Below are 23,558 nucleotides of genomic sequence, written 5' to 3' on the forward strand. Positions count from 1 at the left end.
CGCAGCCCGGCGGGACGCTGGGGCCGCCCTCGCTCAGCCCTTCCCGGCAGCCCCGGGCGGCGGGGGGCGCGCGGCAAGGCCCGGCATGGAGTCGCCGAGCGGGACGGGACGAGCCTGAGGCGGCGCTGGGGCGGGAACGGCCGCGCGCCCTGAGGCGCTGCGCGGAGGCAGCGGCCGCACGCAGCAATGAGTCGCAATTCGGTGTTTTGAAAAAGCACCCGAACCCTTTTGTGGAAGTGCGGTGCCTGCGGGCCCGCTTTGTTTGTTTACAGCGTGGGAAGGACCGCGCGGCGCTCTGTCCGTATCTTAAGATGGAGCTCCTTTCCAAAACAAAGGGCTCCGTGCTCCCTCCTCACTAAGAAATCAAGTTATGAAACAGTGCCAAACTTCGGGGGCAATTAATATTTCATTCCGCCGTAATGCGTTTCCGAAGGTTTGGGTCTAAAAATAATCCGTTTCACAAAGCGCGGCTCTGTTGCCCAAACTGTGGTGCAAGGAAGGCTTCCTCACAAACACCCACGGCAAGCGATAACAGAGGGGAGAAAAACAACAACCCGTCCTCAGCACGGCGTCATTAACGCAACTTGAACTCTGCTTTTATTGATTATTTTTAAAGCGTGGCCACAACGCTGAAGTTTGGGGGTTTCCTGAAGGCACCGCTCCAGGTCCCGCACTTCCTCAGGAGATTGAATCTGAAAATAACCCGAGAGCCTGCTTTGGAAAAAAAAAATAATAATTACACTGCAGCTTTTGAATATTCAAACACCTCACAGCATACTTAATTAATTCATTAATTATTCCCCAGAAATTTCTGGGGTAAATTGATACAGCCTAGAGAGACTGAGACAAAGATTTCACGGAATAAATGATAACTTTGCTCCCGTTCCCCCCGACTCCGGCAGCCCAGGAACAGAGGAGCTACAGCCATGATTTCGTACAGAACAAAGCTCATCATCTCTCCAGCTCCTCGCTTCATAAACAACGTGAAAAGGTTCTTCCTTCTATCAAGAATGAAACACATTCCCTTACTCCCCCACCCCACAGCACCGGGATCTATCTACTCCTCTTCTTTTTCCCATTTTTCATGGCATTCTCCTCACCCTGCTGCCCTCGGAGCATTCCATAAGGGCTCCATCAGCAGTTCCCAATACCCATTTCCCTCACCAGTGAGAAAGCAGGCACCAAATTGTGCCAAGCCCCCAGAACAGCAAGGCAGAATTTTTCCAGTTCTGATGCAGCCCTTCGAATAGGGATGACAAAGCCACGGCACAACAGGCTCTGCTCCCGGTTGATCGCAATGAAGTGGCAGTGGCAACTCTCTGATGCCCACAGGGTCAGTTGAAATGGTACGAGATGCAATAGGGTCGTTCTGTCCACAATCCCATGGATCCCTTTGCCATTATGTGGCTCTTAGATTTGTGGGCTGTTATTTCAAAACATCCTCTTTCTGGTGAGCAAGAACAGAACTCAAGGGAATGGCACGGAGCTGTGTCAGGGGAGTGTCAGGTTGGGCATCAGGAAGAGGCACTGCACCAGGGTAGGTGGTGGGCATGGGACAAGCTGCCCAGGGCAGTGGGTACAGCCCCGAGCTACTGGCATCCAAGAAGTGTTTGTCTATCATTCAGACATATGTTCTGATTTTTGGATGGTTTTGTGGAGCCGCAGGTTGGACTCGATCCCTGTAATTCCCTCCCAACTTGAGATATTCTATCATTCTATGAACCTTTCTTCATCTACCAGCGTAGCAACCTGCTGGAGGGATGCTCTGGCCTTGCACCAGGCCGTGAGATGCATCTCTATGCCAGTAACCAAAAGAGTCGAACAAGGCAGTGTAAATGATTGATTCCTTAATGAATTGTGTCTCAGTTCCCTTTATTTTCAAAGAAGGAACCGAAATTAATCCACGGAGAAGGATTTAATATTCAAAGTGGGTACGCATAATAGGTGATACAAGATTTTATGGCACTATAATATGCCAGCTAAAAAAGGAGCTAGTGACTTATAAGAGAAACCATTGCAACTGAAAATGCTCCAGTCTATCATTAATATTCTTGTAATGGCTGAAGACATTGGAATTTACTGCTTGCACACCGAGCTCAATACAAAGCAAAGGGCATTTACAGAAAATCACTCATATGCTGAAAGTTTCATTCCTTCTGTTTTGAGATTAGAAAAAAAGAGAACCTCCACTGTATTTGAAAGCTCTGTATATACTGAGAGGGATTTATTCTGATTCCATTTCACATTCCTGCAACTGAGGAAGGGAAAGTCTGATATTCCCTATCACACAAGCACCCACACGCTGCCTCTTCTGCTCTGAATATGCACTCCTGTTCCAGGTAGGGTCAGGGTTGTCCTAACCCCAGTCTCTAAAGCAGAAGCTTGCACAGGGCGCTGCAGCAGCACCTCCAGGCACAGTTGCCCATCGCTGCAAGGCTCTCCTGTGTCCGTTCACTGCATCCTTCCCCTTATCTGCACCTCCCCTCTTCTTTCCGTGCTTCCAGCCTACCAACTAAAACAGGGCTTGACAACCACGCAATAAATTTTTCAAAGTGCATGCTTTAGGGATATTTCTTCCTTGGAATATTTATTCCAGCTTTTACAAAGGAATTTATCCAATTATTAATTCAACGAGGAAAAATGGATGAAAAAAGAATGTGATCAGACAAGCCCAATTGGAAGCCACATATTCAAGTATCAAAGCAGTTTTTAGTTAATGTGACACTCATCTCAATAAGGATAAAGAGAACCAGGATAAAGACCAGCAGGACTTTGTGCCTCATCAGAAAATAACCACGTACCCCATAAGTGTGCCCTACCAGCACGCACTCAGCCAGCACAGATCCCAAATGGTATCTTATGCTGCGTTCCCGAGGCACAGCATAGAACTGCGACCCCAGAGGGGAGGAGACTGAAGTGATTCTGAGCTGCTTTCCTCAGTGCTGGAAATGAAGGGTAGCAGCCACTGACCCCAGCAAACCGCCGCTCTGAATCTCCCCACGCAGCTCTTCACCCCCACCTCAGGCATTCTTTTGTGCAAAGGTTTGCAGAACAGTTTGTGGGAAAATCACCAATGCCTACGTTCCCTCATTTTTTATTCTATAGACTTCTCTTCCAGCCAAAACTGGGGCATTTTAAATATGTTTATATAAGTCTCTCTTTTTTTTTCTTTAACCTGGCCTGAACATGCTGGCGAAGCATCAAAGCGTCTGCCTTCAGATGGGATGCAGTCACACGCTGCATCGCTACCTGCAGCCGCATGAGTTTACTAATTTTCACTCTTTCAAGTATTAACTACGTCCAATTTTATGCTTAATTTTATCAGATTTTCAAGTGTGTTTGAAAGACACCCTACCGCTCTCTCCGAGGCGGTGTATGCACTGCTGCTGCTGTCCATGAATAAGTTCATTTTGCTTCCTTTCCTCCTAGGACTACTCACTGTCACGCTGATTTGTTTTCTCTCTAACGTCGAGCAAAAGCACTCGTTATGAATATTCATTTCCATTGCAAAGTTAGGGACAGCAAAAATACCAACAGCCCTTTCATTTTACGCTTCTAGCTCCAGTTTTATTTACGTATATTTCATTTGAGAAAGGGTGATCATTTTGGCTCCTATCACTGTTTATCAAACCTGGAACCGCTTAAGATTTTTCACATCATGTGTACCGAGAGCAGACATTCCTCAGAAATGCTCTGTGCTGATCAGTCGTGATACCCCACAAACTCATATCACAGCCTGACACTGCTCTCCTAGAGCTTCTGAAGCAATTAACAATTAGCCGAATGAAAAGTACTCTGAGAATTAACTTTTGCATGCCACGTTTTCAGCGTGAATTTCCTGAGTTGTATTTGCTCAGCTCTCCTCTACAGGCACAAAGGCTCTGTGTGCTTGGCTTTTAACTTCAGCACACTGTGCAGCCTTCTGGTCATCTGGGTGCAAACAGTCTGTGCAGACCTTCTCCTATCAGGACTGGTATTAACCTTTACACCTTCTGCTTAACATTACGCTCCACAAAACAATCCAAACAAGCCACAAGAATACGACGGCTTCATACACATTCATCACCTCCAACATAAGCAAGAGATAACTTTTCTGAGAAGAAATCTAACCTGTTTTTTTCTCATGTCACCTTTAATCACAGAACATTGATCGAGCAGCTGTTTAAATGGCAGTCTGCTCACAGTCCGAACAGCAAAGCAAGTGGCTGAAAGGTAAATGATCACAAACAAATGGAGCTGGAACTGTGTTCCTTGGTAAAGGAATGGAGTTTTCCTCATGGGTGAGAAAGTGATTTCTGCCCGCAGAAGTAATTCACTAACATTTACTTTAACTGATTACTTCTTTTACAAGAAGTTTGTGTTTCCTCAGCTAAATCACCCCCTGAAAAAGAAAGCCCTGTGCCGGGCAGTGTGAAATCTGCAAGCCTGTGACTCCTGCAAACGCTGCGTCCCTCCCTGCAGCCCTCCTGCAGGGCAGCCCGGCGCTGGGCACTCGATTTATGGCAGCCAGGAGCAAGGGAAAGACTAAATTTCCACTCCAGCCATCTCTCATGGTTACTGCTTTTTATTGTTTTGACAGGACGCATTAAAAAAATTGTATGTTTCTTCTTTCTACCTTCTATTTTGTTTTATGCTGTCCTTAGTAGGGGCTCCTCTGAGCTAAAATGCACATTATGTAGCACCAAACTGATGGCGAATCTGATCACAGCAGCCTGTGAAGAGTGTCCAATAAAAACACATACCCTTTTACACTGCAAGAGACACTTCATTTAGTTCCTTCTGGATGACATTCAGATCAAGCAGAAACGTGCACCGTTTACAGTTGAGCCCTAAACAGCAGCACAGTCCCACCAAACTGAGAGCAAGGCTGTGCTAACCTGCCCTGCCTCTGAGAACATGCAACTGCTGACAAACGTCCACCTGATTCCTTACTGTACCCTGGCAGGGTGTAACGAGGTGTGGGACAGTGGCAGGGAGGCTGAGGGCTGAGTGTGGGACCTGAGCACAGCAGCACCCGGATGAGCTTTGCCTGGGCGCAGGGAGCAGAGGAGCGGGCAGACACAGGTAGAGCTCTGCAGCTTCGGGCAGCGCTGCAACGTGTGCTGCTCCAGGGAGTGACTGATGGCACCCAAATTCAGTTTAATTGATGCCACAGCAAGATAGAGGATTTTCTGTTTAAAGGCAGAAGTCGTTTCTTTTTGTCTACGCAGCAGCCATTCGTAACGGGAGTATTACTGAAAGCCAAGAAAATGAAAGTCTGGCATTGTGCTGTAATTGCACAGCAATAAAGAGACAGCATAAAGTGAAATTCAAGCAGTTTATGCAGATACTGCTGTCTGGCATTCACTCTGGTCTCTCTTTTAACCTTTACTTGAAAATCACAGTGAAGTTTAGTTTAAGAAAAATAAACACTGTAAGTATCAAACACAATTTTTAAAAGAAAAATACTGAATTTTTAATGTTGTTCACACTTAATATTTTTCCTGTTAAAGCTTTAGGATGAGTGAATTAGCAACGTACTGCAAGGGAACACTGTTCCTCCAAACACTTAGAAAACTGGGCTCCAGTTTCACTCTCAGTGTTTGCAAGACTAAGACCCTGGAAGCCAAGGGCCTAACATAACACACTTGTTCTATAAAATTAGAAGGAAGGCAATCTTGCACAGATGGCAGAAGGCTTCCTCAAAACACAAACTCAACCTCCCGTTACCTCACAATAAATAAATTCACAGTATTTTTAAAGGTAAGTTGTGACAACCTTGCTGATTAGTGCAATTCATGTGGCAGCATTCGCTTTTCTCTAGCTCTCTGCTGCATACTGAAAGTGAGGCACTTAAATGAGAAAATTAATTCCATTAATTAAAAATGTTCAGTCTCAAGCATACAGAGTGATCTGAGTGAGAATTAGAGCTGGATAAACGCACATAAAGCAAAGTGTTTGCTGTCCCTTTAGGACGGATATGTTTTGCAGCACCAACCAATGATAATTCTATTTTAACAGTAGCCTAAAACTGGAGAGACATGGAAAGGTTTATTTTATCTCTTAAAGAGAAAACCACTTGATGTATGTAGAAAATTGCACAGAACACCACTCTTCCCAGAAATTCTTTGCTTGGAGAGCCTGAGTGAAAACTCTGCTCCAATTCAGGAAAGAAAATCATTAAACTTAGCTGAATCCATAAAGCACCAAAGCTGGAGCTTCAATACAGATCACTGTGTACTGAAATTAAAATAGAAGCCCTTTTTAATTATATAAAGTGTGCACGTTATTACTGAAGAGAGGAACACAAGCTTTCCTCAAGAACCATAAAATTGGCTGCTGGGAATTAAACTTCAGCTGCGATTATTATATGGTCCTATAAAGGATATTGAACGTCTGATAAAACTGCGCCCTTGTCGCGTAACAGTGATGCTTAACGCCAAACAACCACTGCAGCATTCCAGCCATAGCTTCCTCAGAACATCACAGCTCCCTTCTCACACCGAAAAGAAAACAGTGCAGGATTTCGGAGCGAAACCTCTACCTAAATATCTGAAATACCAAACGGACAGGTCTGAAGATATATAAGCCACACAGAGGCAAAACAGCGTGTGTGATAAATTAATGCTGATGTCTTCTGCACAGGAAAGCCCTCCACGAAGACATGCCCAGTGTGGAAGGCTATCTGTGCTGCGCCACGAGTGCCTCGCTCAGCCCCACCGCGCCGTGACCATTACAGTGCTGCACATTCCTAACGGCTGCTTTCCTTCTTGTTCTATTATTTGCTGTAAATACTGAGTACTGGCTGTGCTTCCATGCAGCTACAGGAGACTGGTCAGACTTTTGCAGAATCTGGAATGCGCTTCTGACGGCACTGGCGTGCTCTGAGACCCACAGATGTAACGTGGAACCAAGACCTGCAGATATTTCTAATCCCACAGACTCCAGAGCACCCACAACTCAGCCAGGCCAAAATGTTTACGTGGAGTCAGAATATCAAAGAAATACTTCTCTGACATTTAACATAAGGCATGTGCAGGGGAAGGCTGGACAAAGGGCTGTGACTGTGTGCAATGTGCTGCAAATTTTGCTCTTGCAAATGGAGGAGAACGTCCCTTTTCTGTAAAGCCACCTTCCATCACAGCATGGGAGGTATGTCCTGCCTACTCCACCAAGCTTTAGCCTGACTCTGCTATTCCAATCCCAGCACCTGTGGTGATGCAAGGCTTCAGAAAAAGCCTTTGCACGAGAGCATCTGAAGGCTCCCATGGAATTCTGGTGGTGAAAAATATCCAAAGCACCAGACACCAGACTGCCCTCCCAGATTATAGCAGGAAACAAGCACTTTGGGCCGGGCTGTGATGGACAGGGAGGGGAAGCCATGGCCTGGGACAAGCACTGTAAGCTTTGGAAGTATGCACATTGCCTCTGCATGGATTTTTGAAATATATATTTTTTTAACTGTGAAGCCGAACAAATGAATTGTTCAGAATCACACAATATTTTAATAATAAAAATGGACTCATCCAAACATTGAGAAGTCAAGTCAGTGAACAGTTTCAAGAGAAGCCATGAAATGAACCTCACTTAGTTCCTTCCATTAGAAAGAATGCTGGAGCGTTTGGTTACAGAATCAAAACGTAACTCATGTTTAACTTAGCAAAGGGAGAACAAACAGCCAGCAGCATTCACACCAAAATACGCCAGAAGATCTTCAGAATAAGGAATTCATTTTCTTACCTGGGACATCAATTAATCTCTTATAAACATTCAAGAAGGCTGCCTCTGCTTCTTTGCTTCTTTTACCCAATGCGTCGATCTGTGGGGGTGAGGAGAAAGAAGGTGTTAGACTCGGTGCAATGCAACTCGTGCACTCAGAGCTATAAGAATAAACGAAAACATAATACATAAAGAGGGAACCTAATCTCCTGTGTACAGCTCCTGTAGCCTTGTGAGAGTATTTCTGCTATGTCTGTACTGAATGTAATTTGAAGTCCTGTTTCAGCACAACAGCAGTCGATATTTTTAAGAACACTGCTGCCTGCTGTGATTCTTCACTTTAAATCTTAATACAAAGAAAGCAAGCCGGGCTCAGGCCGGACAGGCATCCTCCTCAGTAACTTTCTTTTACTGCTAATTAAGATATAACACAACGAATGGGATCTGCGTGCACTTCTGATGTCACGCTCTGCTTTCATTGCAGGTTTCCACTAAACCTGTGAGATGAAAAGATGCACTTCTGGGCATCCTCTGCTACTGAACACTCAACAGCTCTGAATCTTTCCCATGCAAAGACCAAGGAGACCAAGCTGCCCTGCGCTGCAGAGCTGAAGGCAGGCTGCTCTGGCTTCACGTCTGTTCTTACTTTGTGTTAATTCATGCAGCGCTCGTTTAGGAAGCTGCCTGCTCAGGTAAGGCAGAATAACTACCTCCCACCATCTATTATTTTCTCTGAACTTGTATTTTTCTCCAAAACTTCACTGTGGAAGGAAGGGCAGCTTTATAGCTCTGACAAGAAAGTATTCATTCCACAGCAACTTTTGGGTTTTTTTTCTGCAAACTTTTTTCTTAATGTACTGGAAAATGGAGGATTTACAATGACTAAATATTGACAGAAAGTACCCAAACCAAGACCAGTTCCACGTGATTGCTGCTCCAAAGCAGAGACAGAAAGGGAAGCAGAAAGCCTGGCAGCACTTTCCAGCAGCTTACTCTAATCAGGAAACTAAAAGCATGGAGATTATCGTTCCCATATTTTAATAAAAAGCAAGGAAGGATCTGAAGAACTACAGCTACAAAGGCCTGATACCAATTCTCCTGCATATTTGAAAAACAGCTAATATTATGAAGCCATTTAAAGGTGCGTACGTCAACATGTACTAAAAAAGGAAGGTCTTGTCTGAAAAACGTCCTTGAATTCTTTAACCACTTATTGATTCGGCAGATAAGGCAGAAACAATGGACAGAGTTTACTGTCTCTGCGTTTCAGGAAAGTGTTTTATTGTGGTATTTTGCTGTGCGTGCTGCCAGCCCGACGCGCCGCCGGGAAGCAGAGGTGCCAGGAGAGGAGACACGGCACAGAGCTGCCGTCCTCGGTGCCACGGCTGTGCTGTGAGAATGGAGCGGGCAGGGAAGAGGCTGGGGGTGGCCAGAGTAATGGAGGCAGGGAGCACGGGGGCAGAGCGCGGGACCTGCACGTGACTGCTGCAGATTAGTCTTATGGCTGAGAGTGACCTGCAGGGATCACTGCGGAGAGGATTAAGGGCAGAAAACTGAACTGTCAGGACGACTGTGGAAACTGCGTGGAGCGAGAGGTATAAAGCCCTCAAGGCCTGCCTGTGCTTCCAGAGCTCACCAAGAAGGGCTGTGGGAGGCACCAGAACCACAGAGGGCAGCTGATGTGACGTGCCAGAAAGCAAGGGATTGGTGCTGGTGAATAACCCATTTATTAATTTCAATCCAAGCAATCACAGATGGACCGATGCTCATTAGGAATGAGAACATAAGCAACTCAGAACGTTCTCCAACGCAGAGTGTTTGAAATGAGAATATGGAACCAAGTGCCAACGCTGGAAAAGCACCGGGGAGCACAAATCTGTGCCTGAGAATCAGATGGGAGAGGGGGGGCAGCCACCAGAAAGGCTTCAGAGATATTTGCTGGGTGCACGAAGGCAGACTTTGAAGGCCAGAGCACCATATGTCAGACTTCGGGACCTCTGTGTTCCCACATATGATTCTCTCTCGCTGCTGCTCAGCACAGCGCAGCCAAATTTAAATGACTATTATTAAATACAATTAGCATTGCAGAACAGATTCTGTACTGTATTCTGAAAAACTCATTTTCCCTGTCTAGGAAAAGCAAAGCATTTAGAGTAACTGCACTTCCATTCCTACGAAACAACCAAATGGGTCTGTTTTCCTATTACAGCTTCTTACATTTTAATAAAGGGCATTTGTACTTAAGTTCTCCTTAAATATTGCACATGGTTTATTCACTCCTCGCCAGTTACACCGTGACTGAAGTATAAAGCAGAACTGAAACAACATATTCCGAGGAGATCAGAGACTTTCTGACGGAAGCCGTTTGTAAATCACAGGAACTTTCACACCTTTTCTTTTTTCCTCCCAAAATTCTGAACCAGAACTCCAAACAATCCCACCAGGCAGAAAGCTTTCATTTATTATTTTTTTTTAAGTAGTTAAAAATCAGTAAAGCTGCCTGGTTTAAAGTTCTATCAAAAATGGGCTCTGCAACTACTTGATATCTTAAAGAAAGCACTGTGACAACCTTAACTGGAATAACAAATGAATTACATATGTCAGCTTCCAGCTGCGTAAGGAGATATGGGACGAGAAGGTCATCAAAATAGCAAGATATAAATAAAGTCCAGTGACAAAGGAAGCAGAGCACTGAAATGACATGGAAATAAGTGTTTGGAAGCTCACTGAAACCTTTTCAAATCTGAGTAAAATTGGTTCAGGAGCCAACAGAGATCACACTCCAACAGTTAAAGTACATTAGAAAACTTGCTGAACACTTTTATTTGACTCTTGAAAACTTGAGGGACCCACAAAGAAGTCAACTTATAATTACACCAGTGCAATCTTGACACGAGCTAAGCTCCACATCTTAATTTATCTGAACCAGGCCCCATTATGTCTTCTGTGACTAGAAAGAAACAACGGTGACCTCTGTATTCCCTGCCACCCCCATAAACATATGTTCACTTTTAAGTTCTGGCATACTATTTGTCTTGATAATACCACTGGAGCTACATGGAGATAACAGGAATGAGACGCGAGGAATCCTCCCTCCTTCACACACCCTTCATCTTCACAACCTCCCTGGGGCCACGCGGGGAGGAGCGCGGCGAGACGCCACGTCGGGCACGGCCCTCCCTCCACCAACACTTTTTCCAGGTCAAGTGCTGTCAGGAGTTGCTGCTCAGGCACCGAGCTGCTCCCAGAGCTGCAGGACGCCTCGGCGATGTGCGCGAAGCACAAAGAGCTCGCACGCCCATATCGAGTCTCAAGCACAACGCCGTGCCAAACAGGAATGCTGCAGGCCCAGCTCTTATCGTCGCTGCTCTTCAGTTGCAATTCTCACTCTCATTAACAACCTTAATATAAAAGATACCAATTTTTACTGTCCTGCTCCCAGAGCAGCAAGTAAAAATAATCAACTTAAACCACAATTTATATTGCTGCTGTAATTCTAAACTAAATAGGGGGCTTTACTCACAGAATCATACAGATACGAAAAGACCACTAAGATCATCCAGTCCAACCATCAGCCCATCGCTCCCCTATGCAGCCCTCGTATTGTTTTGCATTACAGTTTCTTCATTTGACTTCAGTTTTTCTGAGCTACTGAAGTGCCATTAAGAATTGCAAGAAACGTTTAACAAAGGGAAAAGCATGCCACTGCCTTATAAATGTAAACTTATCTTTGCCTCAGAATCAAACAGGGGTTATAGCAAGTACTCCTGGTGCTACACAATGGCACCATTCCTTCTCTTAAGCCGTTGGAATGGAGCTCATCTCCCTCACATAAGAGAGCATCAGTCACTGTGGTGGTGTACAGGAGCAGCCCTACAGTGCTCTGCGCATGCATTAGGAAGCAAACAGCATCGGTGCACAGTTGGCTGATCTGCCATTCTTAACACCAGCAGGTGCCTACATGGAGAATTAGTGAACATACAGAACTCATGAGGACAACTGGAAGTTTTGCAGCTGACAGAAGTAAAATCAAAAATGCTGTTTTGTTTTTCTCTTTGCTACACTTAGAATATTTCTGAAGCAAAATTAAAAGAAATGATTCCTGTGGAGCTGCATAAAGCATATGGTGTGTATTTTAGCTGTGCTATAAATTCTTTAACCAAAGCGAGGCCTGCTCAGTGGTACAGCTCCATCCCAGCTGTCTGGGTGCTGCACAGGTACGCTGCCTGTGATGGGCACGGTGGGATCGTGGAGACCTCCCAGCTCCTTGCTTCAACCTCACGTTAACGAGAGGGCTTCAAGAGGGACTCAGATCCCTCAGCTTGTCAGTTCTGCTCCTGCAAAACAGCTGCAACCTTGAACCCTTGAAACCTTTTCTTCTTTCATGCCCAGATAGATCCTGCTCTTCCCAGACAAACAACGCTGCTGGCCCTGGAGGAAAGCTCAGCTCCCTCTTGCCCGGACAGCTGCTTGTTGCTCTCTAGCCTTTGATCTGCCTTCCCAGTAAACCAACCCAACCCAACGTGTGCCTCCAGATATTGACAGCTGAATGACAGCTCTGTTTAAACGGCTTTTCCTATCTGCCACCCTGCCTTCAGACTCCTGCAGCGGTGGATCTGTGATTACTGCTCAACCTCCCCTGCATCCTTCCATAACCTCCATGCCTTCCTCCACGCTTCTCTCTGCATTTCTGAGCAGCGTTTCTCAGTTTACGCTCTCACTCTGCTCCTCACCCATCCCAGGGCAGGCACAAAGGGAGCAGCCCGGCTCCCTCCTGCCTCGGGCCACCGGCTCCTCCTGCATCAGACCCAGCAATCGCAGCAGCGCCGGAGCGTGATTCAGCTCACTGACTCAATGGAAAACTAAGCAACGGAGGAGAGAAAATTTATTTTCCATCGTGTTGGCGAACTGAACTGACTCATCTCATACATTTGCTAGACTCAGCATAAGGGAGGAGGTGGGTAAAGGGGCTGGGGCAAGGACATTGCCTGCGGCAATCCTGTGTTGGCATGGGCTGGGAATGGCGTGAAACCCGTGTCAAGGTGTGGGTGGCAAATTGGGGTCAAAGTGCTAAAAAAGGTAAAAAATATCAGGAAGTAAGGAAGCAGAGAAGACACTTTGCAGGTGAATATGACAGCAGCTCAGTTCTTCCATGGCAAGGCAACAAAAGCAGCTGTGAGTGCAGGATGGGTGGCTCTCACCAGGGGATGCTAAGCACCCTCAGCACGAGCAGGCAATAGCTTCCGGGGACACATCTTCCAAGGCACTGAATTCCATCCTCCAAGCTCTGTGCAAGCACAGGGCAGCATGCAGGACACCTGCCCAGCTCAGTGCACAGCACAGCAAAGGGGGAGGAAGGAGGACACAGTGTCAACCGGTGCCATCCTGCTTCACCTACAGTTTCACAGGAGGAGGAGCAGGAAAGGGAACAGGAGCTCTCCTCTGCCCATCAGCCTTTTGCCTCAGCAGCAATGACCTGGGCTCTGCAATCACTTTTCTCTCTCACGGGTGTCCCATACCTTTCTACAAACTATTTTTAAAATTAGGGCAGCGGAGTCTTTGGGACAACGAGTTCATTAACTGCATTTAAATACCAAAGTGCAATCTTCCGCTCATGTTTTATACTGGGATGCCCTATTAAAAATCACCACTGCTTTACTACAGCAAAGCAAAACCAGACAGTGGGCTGTGCAGAGCCTTGCAGTAATTCTGCACTAAATACAAGAGTAATTCAGTATTTGGACAAGCAAGGACTGGATTATGATGATGCTCGGCAGAATCCGGCCCTGCAGAGCCCCCCCATCCCCATTCCTTCCAGCACACTTCAAGCTCTCTTTTTTTAAGGGGAGGAGAAGATACTCCTGACACTGTGAACTGAAACAGTGCTGCCTATCTGAATTTTGCATAAATAGTTTCCCACCACTGTTAGCATTTCACCCAAACGCGTGGCAGCGGCACAGCAAGCCTTAATATAGACAGCCCACCAGCTGCCAACAGGAATTTCAGCACATTGTCAATTATATAAAAATAAGAGGATTTGGGTTGATCCCCTCCACAAAGTTACCCTGGGAGCAATGCCTGTTCCTGTAGGACTCCGCACACCAGACGGGATGGAGATGAACCTGCGAGAGCTTCGGAAAGGTGCCCCGTGTATGACTGGGGTCTGTTAGGTTTGGGACTTGGTCTGTTATCCCAGTCACTGAGATCTGTCCCAGGAAGATCACAATTACCACCAAAAATACCCGGCTGACTCCATTTTGTTACACGGCTCGGCTTAATGGGACTTTCATGGGAGGGTGGCTGCAATGGGATCGCCTCGACATGAGCTCTGCATTTTGATGTGTGCTGTTGACTTCCACAACACGGAGCAATTTCTAATAGCTTTGCCACGCTGTTGTTTTCAAAGCTCCTGCTACATCACAAGCATTTATTTCTGACCACAAAATTACATTTATTCAACAGAAAGCAGCTCAGGGTCTTTAAGAGGTTAACTTCTGGAGTGCTTGGCTGCTCTCCAGCCTCTGTACTCGAATCAGCGCTAACGCAACAGCACACAACAGCACCCAGGCTAGCCGTGATTAATAGAGTGCTGAATACGCTGCTTTCCACATACACACACTTTTCATTCCCTTGCTTCCATAGATCACGGACTTATCCTCAAAATATCTGACTGAAATTGAATTTGGCTTCTCTCTCAACCGTTCATTTCCTATGTTATGCAAGGTTATATCCTTTTCTGCATGAGCAGAACCAAACCAGCTGCAGCTTTTGAGAAGAAAATGTGTTTTCAATTATGAAGCTGGCCTGAATATTGAACCACAGTTCTACTGCTACTCTAATTGAGCCATCATGGAGCGAACCTACAGGAAAGAAATTGTATTAATTAGCTTTGTAAATTTAACATAAGGAAATTAAAGGGGGTGAATATCAGCTCAGGAACACTCCTTGAAAAACACGGAAGGAAAGTACGCCTGAAGTTCTGTAGGCACAGGCATTATTACAGTGCTGATTCAAAGGCGTGATTAGTAGCTCCAGCACACCAAACAGATTTCCAGCTTCTGTTGTCTGCATATGGAAAATTATTAAATTACACTGCTGACCAAATTAATAGTTTAAAGAGCAATTCAGCTAAGTGGGGAGCCGGAGTGGTCTCATCAGAACGGCACTCTCAGAAGTGCTCGCTTTGTGAGAAGAATCTGAGAAATGGATTTTACAGAAATGGAGCCTAGTGTGTTTGGAGCCCGTGCCTTAAAGGGTTCTCAAATGAGGGATTACTGCATTACTGTTGGACAGTACTGCTATGCCACATGAAAAGAATGCTAATGACCTCAGGAAATCCTTTCCCAGCCTTAAAATATCTATTTGATGACTTCACAAATACGGATTCAGACATTTTATTTCCATACCACAACGTCAGTCCTGTGAATTCACATAGCCCAAGAACGTAAAGTTTTATTTTTAAGATTTCTTGGACAAATATCCATCGGCTCCCATAGACACAGCAATACAGAACGGCCTGGTGGGCAGGAACAGCTCGTCTGGGGGCTGCTGCCAACGTGGAAATGATAATGATTTTATGATTGAATGATAAAGCTCTTAAACCTCCAATTCTGCCTTGCGTTTAACCCAGCACTCCGTGAACAAGCCATGACTAAGATGCATCCTCAGGTGAATGAGAAGCAAGCAAACATGAGATTTAACATCACCAGCAGCTTAGATTTCGTTTCATAATGCTTTTACTTCAACCATCATAATAAAGAAGTTTCTTTTGATTGAGATTAATATCCACAGAACACAGAACATTCTGGTTTGTGGGTTGGGTTGTTTTTCTGGATGAATTCGTATTCGAAAGCAAAGTAAAGGGGTAGCGAGGTGTCAATATCCACCTCCACGCTGAGAAGCAGCACTGGTTGCACTGACGGGCGCGTTTATTTTAAAAAGTGAACTAGCCACAGTTTTACAAGCAGATGTCCCATAAAGCATGCTCAGGAGGATATTTAATTACCCGAGCTTAAGGCAACCTCTCCAAGTCACATCAGGCTTGCGAGGGTACAGTTCAAGGAGAGTTTAAGTCAACCTGTGCTGGCCCAGCTGCACCTCCTGCCCTCGGCTCTGCCCTGCTGCCTCTGCCAATCCTGCAGAGCTGCATCAGCCACTGAGCTGGCAGAAAACAACGCCAGCAAAAAGGGGAAAAAAGAAAACGTGCTCCTGAGGGCTCACTGCAGCAGCAGCAGTGTGGAGGTGAGGCAGGAGCTGGGGAGGCAGCCCAGGGCTCAGCCAGAGCCACATAAAGCTCCGTGTGTGCCTCTGATTGTTACAGAACTGCACGTTCTCATCTTCTGGCTCTCCCTCGGTGCCCAGAGCCTGCAGAAAACATGGCATCCCACATGGGATTTGTAAAAGCTACTTCCCTTCTCTGGCAGAGTGATAATTTCACAGCGTAAGGCAAAGTGTCTCCAGTGGAACTGACATGGAGAAAAGCCTACATGCTGCATGGAACCTCTTTTTGGCCCACCTGCAGCATTCAGCTCATCAGCCTTCAGAAAGCCTTAACAACAGAGACCAAACATGATCAGATCAGTTCTTCCAGGTTTCTGAAAGCCCGTACAGATTAGAGAAACCAGAATCACTGGATATGAGATTCATCAGCACAGTACTGTGATTTATGTGTGCTTTGCTTCAGTAAGAGGGGGTTTCTACCAATGAATTTTACTCTTAGACTTTATGAGATTGAATTTATACCAACACAAGTCTCGCTCTTACATTAGTGAAGCAGATATCTATGCAGGAAGAGTGTCTATGAGCCACGCCAAGGCCTCCAACAGGCGAGATCTAATGGCAGGATATTCCTTCACTGTAGCAAAACTTGGATTTATGGTTCTTACTTGATCCTCAGACATTCCCTTCATTAAAGAACAGTGCTGAAAGCATACATACACTTCAGTCAGTGCTTTGCAAGCTTGAAACTAAAGTGAAAAGGTTTAAGAGCACAGCAGTTCTGAAGTGTAAATTTCTACTGGCAAATGGACTCACACAAGTCATTCTTTGTTCTCACAGATTGCTATTAGGTATATCAAGGACAAAGTTGTTCTACTTATTTATTTATTTATAGCAGTACTTGGGAAATCGGAGAGTAAACTAAGAGTTCCACGCTGCTTTTAAGATGAGAAATTGTTACTTATTTGGGATACACGTTCAGCAGGATGTGCAAGCAATCAGAAATGCAACCCTCATTACAGATAATAGGAGTTGTGCACTTAATTCTCTAGGCAGGCTTCTAAAAACACGCTCCTGAATTTCTCTGCGCGCTGATGGGAACTGCAGCAGCACAGCATCAGCCAACACCTTATTACAGATCGACAAAGCCCAAAGTGCTGCTGCTGTGACTGAGCTGAGTTCAGGAGCAGAGCTCTGCAGCAGAACACAAAGCGCGCGCCAACCCCAACCCAGGCACTGATAAAGAGAAACTTGCAAACTCTTTACACAGCATCGTCCTGAAGGAGCGCAACATCCCCCGCCCGGCCTTCCCTTAGTGAGGGAGTGCTTCAGCTAAAAAGCCCCGTTCTGAGAGTGGTTCCGCTGCCTTTTCCTATGGAAACGCTTCAAAATAACACCACTTGGCTTTTAAAGCTGTGATCGCTCTGATCATGCACTTCTCATGGAGCAGTGTGAAGAGACACCAAGGAACGAGCCAGGCCTGGAGCTGTGAGCACTTTGTTGGTTTTCCAACCAACACCTGCCACCTTTGAGCCTTCCAACAAGCCCTCTAAAAAACAGCTAAAATGCAGTCTTTTATAGCTGGAACAACGTGTGGTATCTTCATAGTTTTGCACACATACACCACATTGAGTTCATTAAGCACACAAACCACCAAGTCACCGAGGCATATTCAGCTAGTGTGTGCACCTGGGTCGCAGCAGAAAGCTTACGTTCAGGGCTGCTAAATGCAGTGGGACTGGATCAGTTTAGCTTGTCCAGCACAAATGCAATGTACCACATGCATGCCAGCACACAGGGAAGCAGAACCCCTGCAATGCTCCGTGCTCACAGCTTCCATCCTGGCCTAGCCGTGCTGACAGGCTGTGGGCACACTGATCACGTGGAGCAAAAACAAAAGCACAAAGAGAAGCAGAAGCCCTTACCTCTCCCTGGAAACTCTTCAGTAGTGGAGCTACCTGTTTGCGCAGGTCCTGGAAGACAGAAGAAAATATTCCATCAGACAAATGTAAAGGGACGTGTTGTTGTCAAGTTATCTCTAACTCTGCTTTTGGGTCTGGAATACTGCTTATGACGTGGCTGCATTTTGCGGGAGCTTTGATTAAAGTAGAAATACATCTAAAATTAAGTTTGAACAAGTCTGCATTTCCAGCTTGACACGTACCTGTATGTGTTGCGATAGTATTAATTAACAAAACTGCACTGATGTTAGGTAAGCACTGAACGTCTCCAATCTCATCATTCAGCTGAAACTCTAATACGATTAGCAGCAAATGCCTCTATCTACCTACACAGCAGCTACACCTCTGAACTTATCCCACACGTGGAAGCCAGGCTTAAAGAAATATGACTGGACCATCATTCCAGCTGGGAGTGCCGTCATTTTGTACAGGGCCTGATTTATCTGTTATTCTCTCAAGACTGCTCTGCCTTCAGCCATCAGAGAACTGGAGATAGCCACGTTGAAGATGAGAGAATTGTTTGTTGGTTTCTGTATACTCAAGTATTTCTTCTCCAGAATTACAACACATCATACTACTGAATGCGCTAAAATGCTGCCTCCAGAAACGTCCAGAAGTTTCTAGCATAGTTTTACTCAGCAACCAACACAAGACAGGACAGCAGGAGTAGTTACATCTTCTATAAAACTCTCAGGGGCTCCACTGTTCAGCTGACTCAGGTCTCATTTTCTTAGCAGTTCTCAGAAATACCATCTCATGCATGCCAGCAGAGTGAGGTCCTGTGACTTAACAGTGGACCCTTCTCCATTACGCACAGCCAAAAAACTTCTTACACAGTCTGACGATGACAGAACAAGGGGGAATGTCTCTAAAGAGGGGAGATTTATGTTAGACATGGGGGGAAATTCTTTTGTCAGAGGGCGGTGAGGCCCCGGCTCAGAAATCATCCCTGGAGGGACCCAAGGCCATGGATGAGCCCTGGGCAACCTGAGCCAGGGGGGCACCCAGCCCATGGCAGGGGTCGTGGCTGAGGGCTGTGAGTCCCCTCCAACCCAGCCATTCTGTGAGTCTGTGACTCCATTTCTGCCATCATCTTCCACTGCTGAGGCACAAGCAGTAACTGCACAGCACATCTGCAGCCAGAAAGAAAGCGCAGGAGGCGCAGCCCAAGGCCCTGGCCTTGCGTGGCTCCAGCAGGGCAGCACTGAGGCTGGTCACCCAGGACGGGTGGCCCCGTCAGAACAGTGGGTCACCATAAAAATGTGGGACACTCGCTTTTCCAGTGCAAAAACGCTTCTGTCTAAAGTCATGCAGCAAGTTGGACATCAAACCACACACCAAAATACCCTCAGCACCGGGTTTAGTCTGATTTGCTGAAGGAAAAGCAGGCTTTTGGAGAAGCAGTTGTTGTCATTTAAATGACAAGTGGCAGAGAGAGTTGGAGAAGCAGGAGCTCTTGCACTCCCTGAGAGATGGCTTAGGGGGCTGAACGTAAATGAAGCTATCAAAGACAAATGATTGGCCAAATTTCACTGCTTTCCTGGTTACTGCAGTACCACACAGCTAATCCCCATCAAGCTCAGGATAATGTCACTGCTTTATAAGCTCATTCTTCCGTACCAAACCCATAAACGCTTCTGTTTTTACACCTTAATGCTTCCTGATATTTTCTGTCGTCTGTTTTGGGACAGAAGAAGGGTAAGTGCTGCCCGTGTGCACCACGACTGCCTGTCAGTAATGCCTCTCCCAGAGCAGAGCAGCAGGTTGAGCAGCTTTTCCCATCTCCTGACTACAGAGGGAGGCCAGGAGGCTTTGCACGTTTTGTAATGTGTTTTCCTTGTAGCTCGATGATGATGCCATCAAAGAAAACACAAAACCATCACTGGCAAAATAAATGCCTGTATTTGGGGCCAAAATCTTAATGCACGCTGAAATATAAAGTGAGACGCACGATGTACAGTCAGGATGCTGGCATTCTTTTAAACTTCATCAAACAGGGAAAAATTACACCACTCAGGCAAAGCAGCACTTCATGAAAGTGGAAACAGAGGAGGTTTAACCCCTGACCAACCCCCAGCCTTGCTGCACAGCTGTCATGTACCCAGCACTGCTCCCAGTGCCAAAGCACGGGCACCCACCCCACCTGCCTGCACAGACAGCAAAGCCCCATGAGGCTGTTCACTAAGATAACCCTACCTGCCATGCAGGTCTCTGGGCAGACAGCACGGCTGAGGAACACACCTTCCTTGTGCCCTGCTTGTGTGCCTGCTTCGCCCCAGCTAAACAGCATCCATCTCCAGACAGCTCACAGCAAAAGGGAAGTGCAAATAAACAGGCAGAAATGTGAACCACATATGCCACGAGTCACCAGCAAACACTGTGCTGGTGACATTTCTTTTTGGCAGCTTGGAAAATTTCCAAATCGGACTCGGTCTTGGAATCCGACATTAACATCAAATGGAATTTTACCTTCTTTGTCACTAAACTGAACAGAAGGAAGGACGTTAAGTTTTGGCCCGGGGGAGCGAGCGGGGCCGGTAGCAAGGACACCGTGTTTGAGTGTGGTGGCCTTCAGTGCCTGGGCTGCCATCAGAACAGGAAAGGTGCTCAGCTCACATGCAGCCTGCATCACTGCCCCTCAGCAGAGCAGCTACAACCATACGTGCAATTGAACACGAAAGCAAGTGGTAATTTATCAGCACAACGCAGTGCCGTATCGGAGCGCTCCGGTACAATGGCATTATCTGCCTGCTTCCCCGTGCTGCCCGGCGTGCTCGGTCTCCCTCTCTGCAGATGATGTATTGGGATGGAGCTGTTTTCTGAACAAGACTCTATCACAGACAAACTCGATATCTGAAGCAGAGACGATGAATTAGGATGCTGTATCATTGTCTGAATCAAATCTGATAGCTGAAAGCTAATGCAGCCTTTTCCTCTTTTCAGGAGCACAAACAACTGGTTTATATTTTGATTAAGCAGCCACACAATGAAATACGAATCCAAACAATTTTTAACTCCCTTTCCATTCGCATTAAAAATAACTCTCTGGAAAATAAGCCAAGAATAAATCTATGGGAAAAACCTGGGCGACAAACGCATCGTTCACACAACTGCATTATTTCTTTCTATCTCAATACACGGCGCAGTACAAAGGACACATCAGCGGTCAGGATACCAACGCCGTGCTGGTAATTTACTGGAGCTGAAGCTGCACAGCATCTTCTGATCTCCCCTCAGACTCTCGATCTCATTTACTTCCCAAACGCTTATCTCTGAATGTCACAACAAGAGCCCTCTGACCCCGGTTTGATAAAGCAGCGCGGGAAGCTGAGCCCGACCTGCACGCACCTTCATCATCTGCGCAGCTATCGTGCTGCTGTGAAACAAAACCAAACCAAAAGAAATGGGCAACATCATTTCCTATGCCTGTGGCCACACTTCCCATATCTGCTCCATGTATCACCTCCCTGAGAGCAACACGGGCTGCCAGCTGCGCTGGGAAGGGCAGACGTCCCTGTGAGCCACAGCCACCTGCAGCACTGCTGACATCTCCGAGCTGCCCTGCCCCCAGCCAGCTGCCCACGCTGCCACATCCCATCCCTTTGCATTCCCTCCTCTTTAGCCCACGCAGAACGAGGAGCTCAGGCCTGGTGAGGCTGAGCCTCCAACCCCAGGCACCTCCTGTGAGAGCTGCGAAACGATGATCAACCAACCAACCAACCAAGCACTGGAAGCCCAAGAGCCCAACAGGTTTGCTGGATGTATGTATCTGTCACGTACAGAGAAGGAAGGGCACAGCCCCAGGAGCAGCCCTGCTGCCAGCCCCTCTTGTGGGCCCATTGCTGCCTGCTGCTGAGATGGGACGGCTGCAAAGAAATGCAGCACCTACAGTTTCTCCATCGGAGATCCTGGGCACATGCATGGAGGTGCAACATGGGAAACAAGGCTTTGTCTCTGATTGCTTTCACTTAGCGTTGCTCTGAAACTGACACCCCAGACAGTTGTCCAAACAGGCACCGTGCAGCAGCCCACATGACTTATTTAATTCCTAAAATATAAGACAAATTAAATCATACAAGCAAACCATTTATTGCTCAAGCTAAACTACGATTTAATGAGATATAAAAGCTCTTATTGCTTAAGGGTGCTAAAGTATTTACTTGGAATCCGATCGTTAAAGAATGAATCACAATGTTAACCATTTTCTATTACTTTGTAGTTATTTGGATATAGTAACACAAAAAGATGTGGATTTTTAAGGGACATTTATAGATGGGTTTCAACACAGCACAATGATAAATAAAAAATCCCAATTTGCAGTCGCCGAATGTACACCGCAGCGTTCTGAAATATTTCAGCTCCCAGATCTTGTGCAAATTCCATTAGCTTTAATTATTTATTAGCAGTAGATTTAGATTACTGTTCTTGACCTATTTTTCAGCGCACGGACCCACCCAGCAAGAAGTGAAAAAATATTCCATTTGTGAAGGGCTGCCTCGGTGTGGGCTCCGAGCTGCGAGGAGGAGCGGAGCAAAACACATGTGCTGTGATTCAGAGGGAGATGCTGACACTTTGGGGAGGTTAGCAGGGCATGCACTGCAGGATGGAGATGGGAGGAGATGCCCAGAAATGAGGCAGGTTGTGCTGGGCAGCATCCTCAGTCCTGCAGAACAGCGAGCCCAACAGCTGACTGCTGGTGGAAATCCCCTCCTTGCTCCACAGTGTGGCTCCCAGTAACCACTGAGCATCTGGGGGCTCATCCCGTGTCCTGTGCTGGTGGAGATAAACCCTGCTTCTCTGGGCAGGAGGAAAGTGGAGCGCTGGCAGAGGTGTCCCATGGCTGCGCTGCTGCGGCTGCCACTTTGCTCTGTGGCACTGCTCACTTGAACAAATCTGAACGCAATCTTCTTTCAGCTTCTTCCAAGCTCAAATAAACTGAAAGCTAGCAAGTTTACCCTGGGCTTATGCAGCAACGTATAAACAGACCAGCTACCTCACAACTGTTTAAAGAATCAGCTGTGCAAAAGAAGAACCGTTGCATACATATATGCATATATATGTCTATATATAAACACATAGACTATACATAACATTGAAAAATATTCTTTTTTTAACCTGACTTTACAAATGAATGCACAGAACCACGCTGGAACCTCTGTGTCACTTATAAACCAGCAAGTTAACACTGGCTACAAAAGACACTGAACAGAAACAATTCGGAACTTTAAAACTGGAGTTGCTAGGAAACAAAAAAGATCATTCAAACAAAAATGACTCAGGTAGGAGAGCTGTGGAAAGAGCCAATTCCAAGCAAATGAAAGGCTGATCACTAAAACCTCGGTGTAAAATGGGGAGCGTCTGAAAAAAAGGGAATTATTATGAGCCTTAAAAAATTAACGTGCCTAATGAGAAGCTAATGACACGGGCCGTGACTTTGCAGAAAAGGCACCTACGAGTGCTGTGGTCCAATTAACAACACCAGTTCAAACACAGACTAATGCTTCACACGGTGGATTTTAAACGAGGAGTATTTAATGTGAAACCATAATTGCGCCGGTAATTTTCCACCTTCCCTCCACCACTGGCAGAGCTGTGTGTGAATCAGCACATCCTACCTGAGCTACAGGTAGAAGAAGCCCAGTGTGCCAGCGGGGGGAATCTGTCCTGCTACGTATGCACAGT

The 23,558-nt window shown here is 46.3% G+C and overlaps 1 protein-coding gene across 6 annotated transcripts in view; it reads right to left on the reverse strand.

The window, feature by feature from the left end:
* The window catches only part of CUX1 (cut like homeobox 1), a 226,429-nt gene that overhangs the window by 122,867 nt on the left and 80,004 nt on the right, over positions 1 to 23,558 (reverse strand). For all 6 annotated transcript variants that reach the window (XM_052688845.1, XM_052688843.1, XM_052688844.1 and 3 more), the window contains exons 3-4: positions 17,841 to 17,888; positions 7,720 to 7,798 (exon numbers count right to left, since the gene is read on the reverse strand). In XM_052688845.1, coding sequence (XP_052544805.1) covers positions 7,720 to 7,798; positions 17,841 to 17,888 — 127 coding nt within the window. The remainder of the gene's footprint in view (positions 1 to 7,719; positions 7,799 to 17,840; positions 17,889 to 23,558) is intronic.

Source organism: Tympanuchus pallidicinctus, unplaced genomic scaffold, assembly GCF_026119805.1.
Source record: "Tympanuchus pallidicinctus isolate F22 unplaced genomic scaffold, pur_lepc_1.0 scaffold24, whole genome shotgun sequence".
Lineage (NCBI taxonomy): Eukaryota > Metazoa > Chordata > Aves > Galliformes > Phasianidae > Tympanuchus > Tympanuchus pallidicinctus.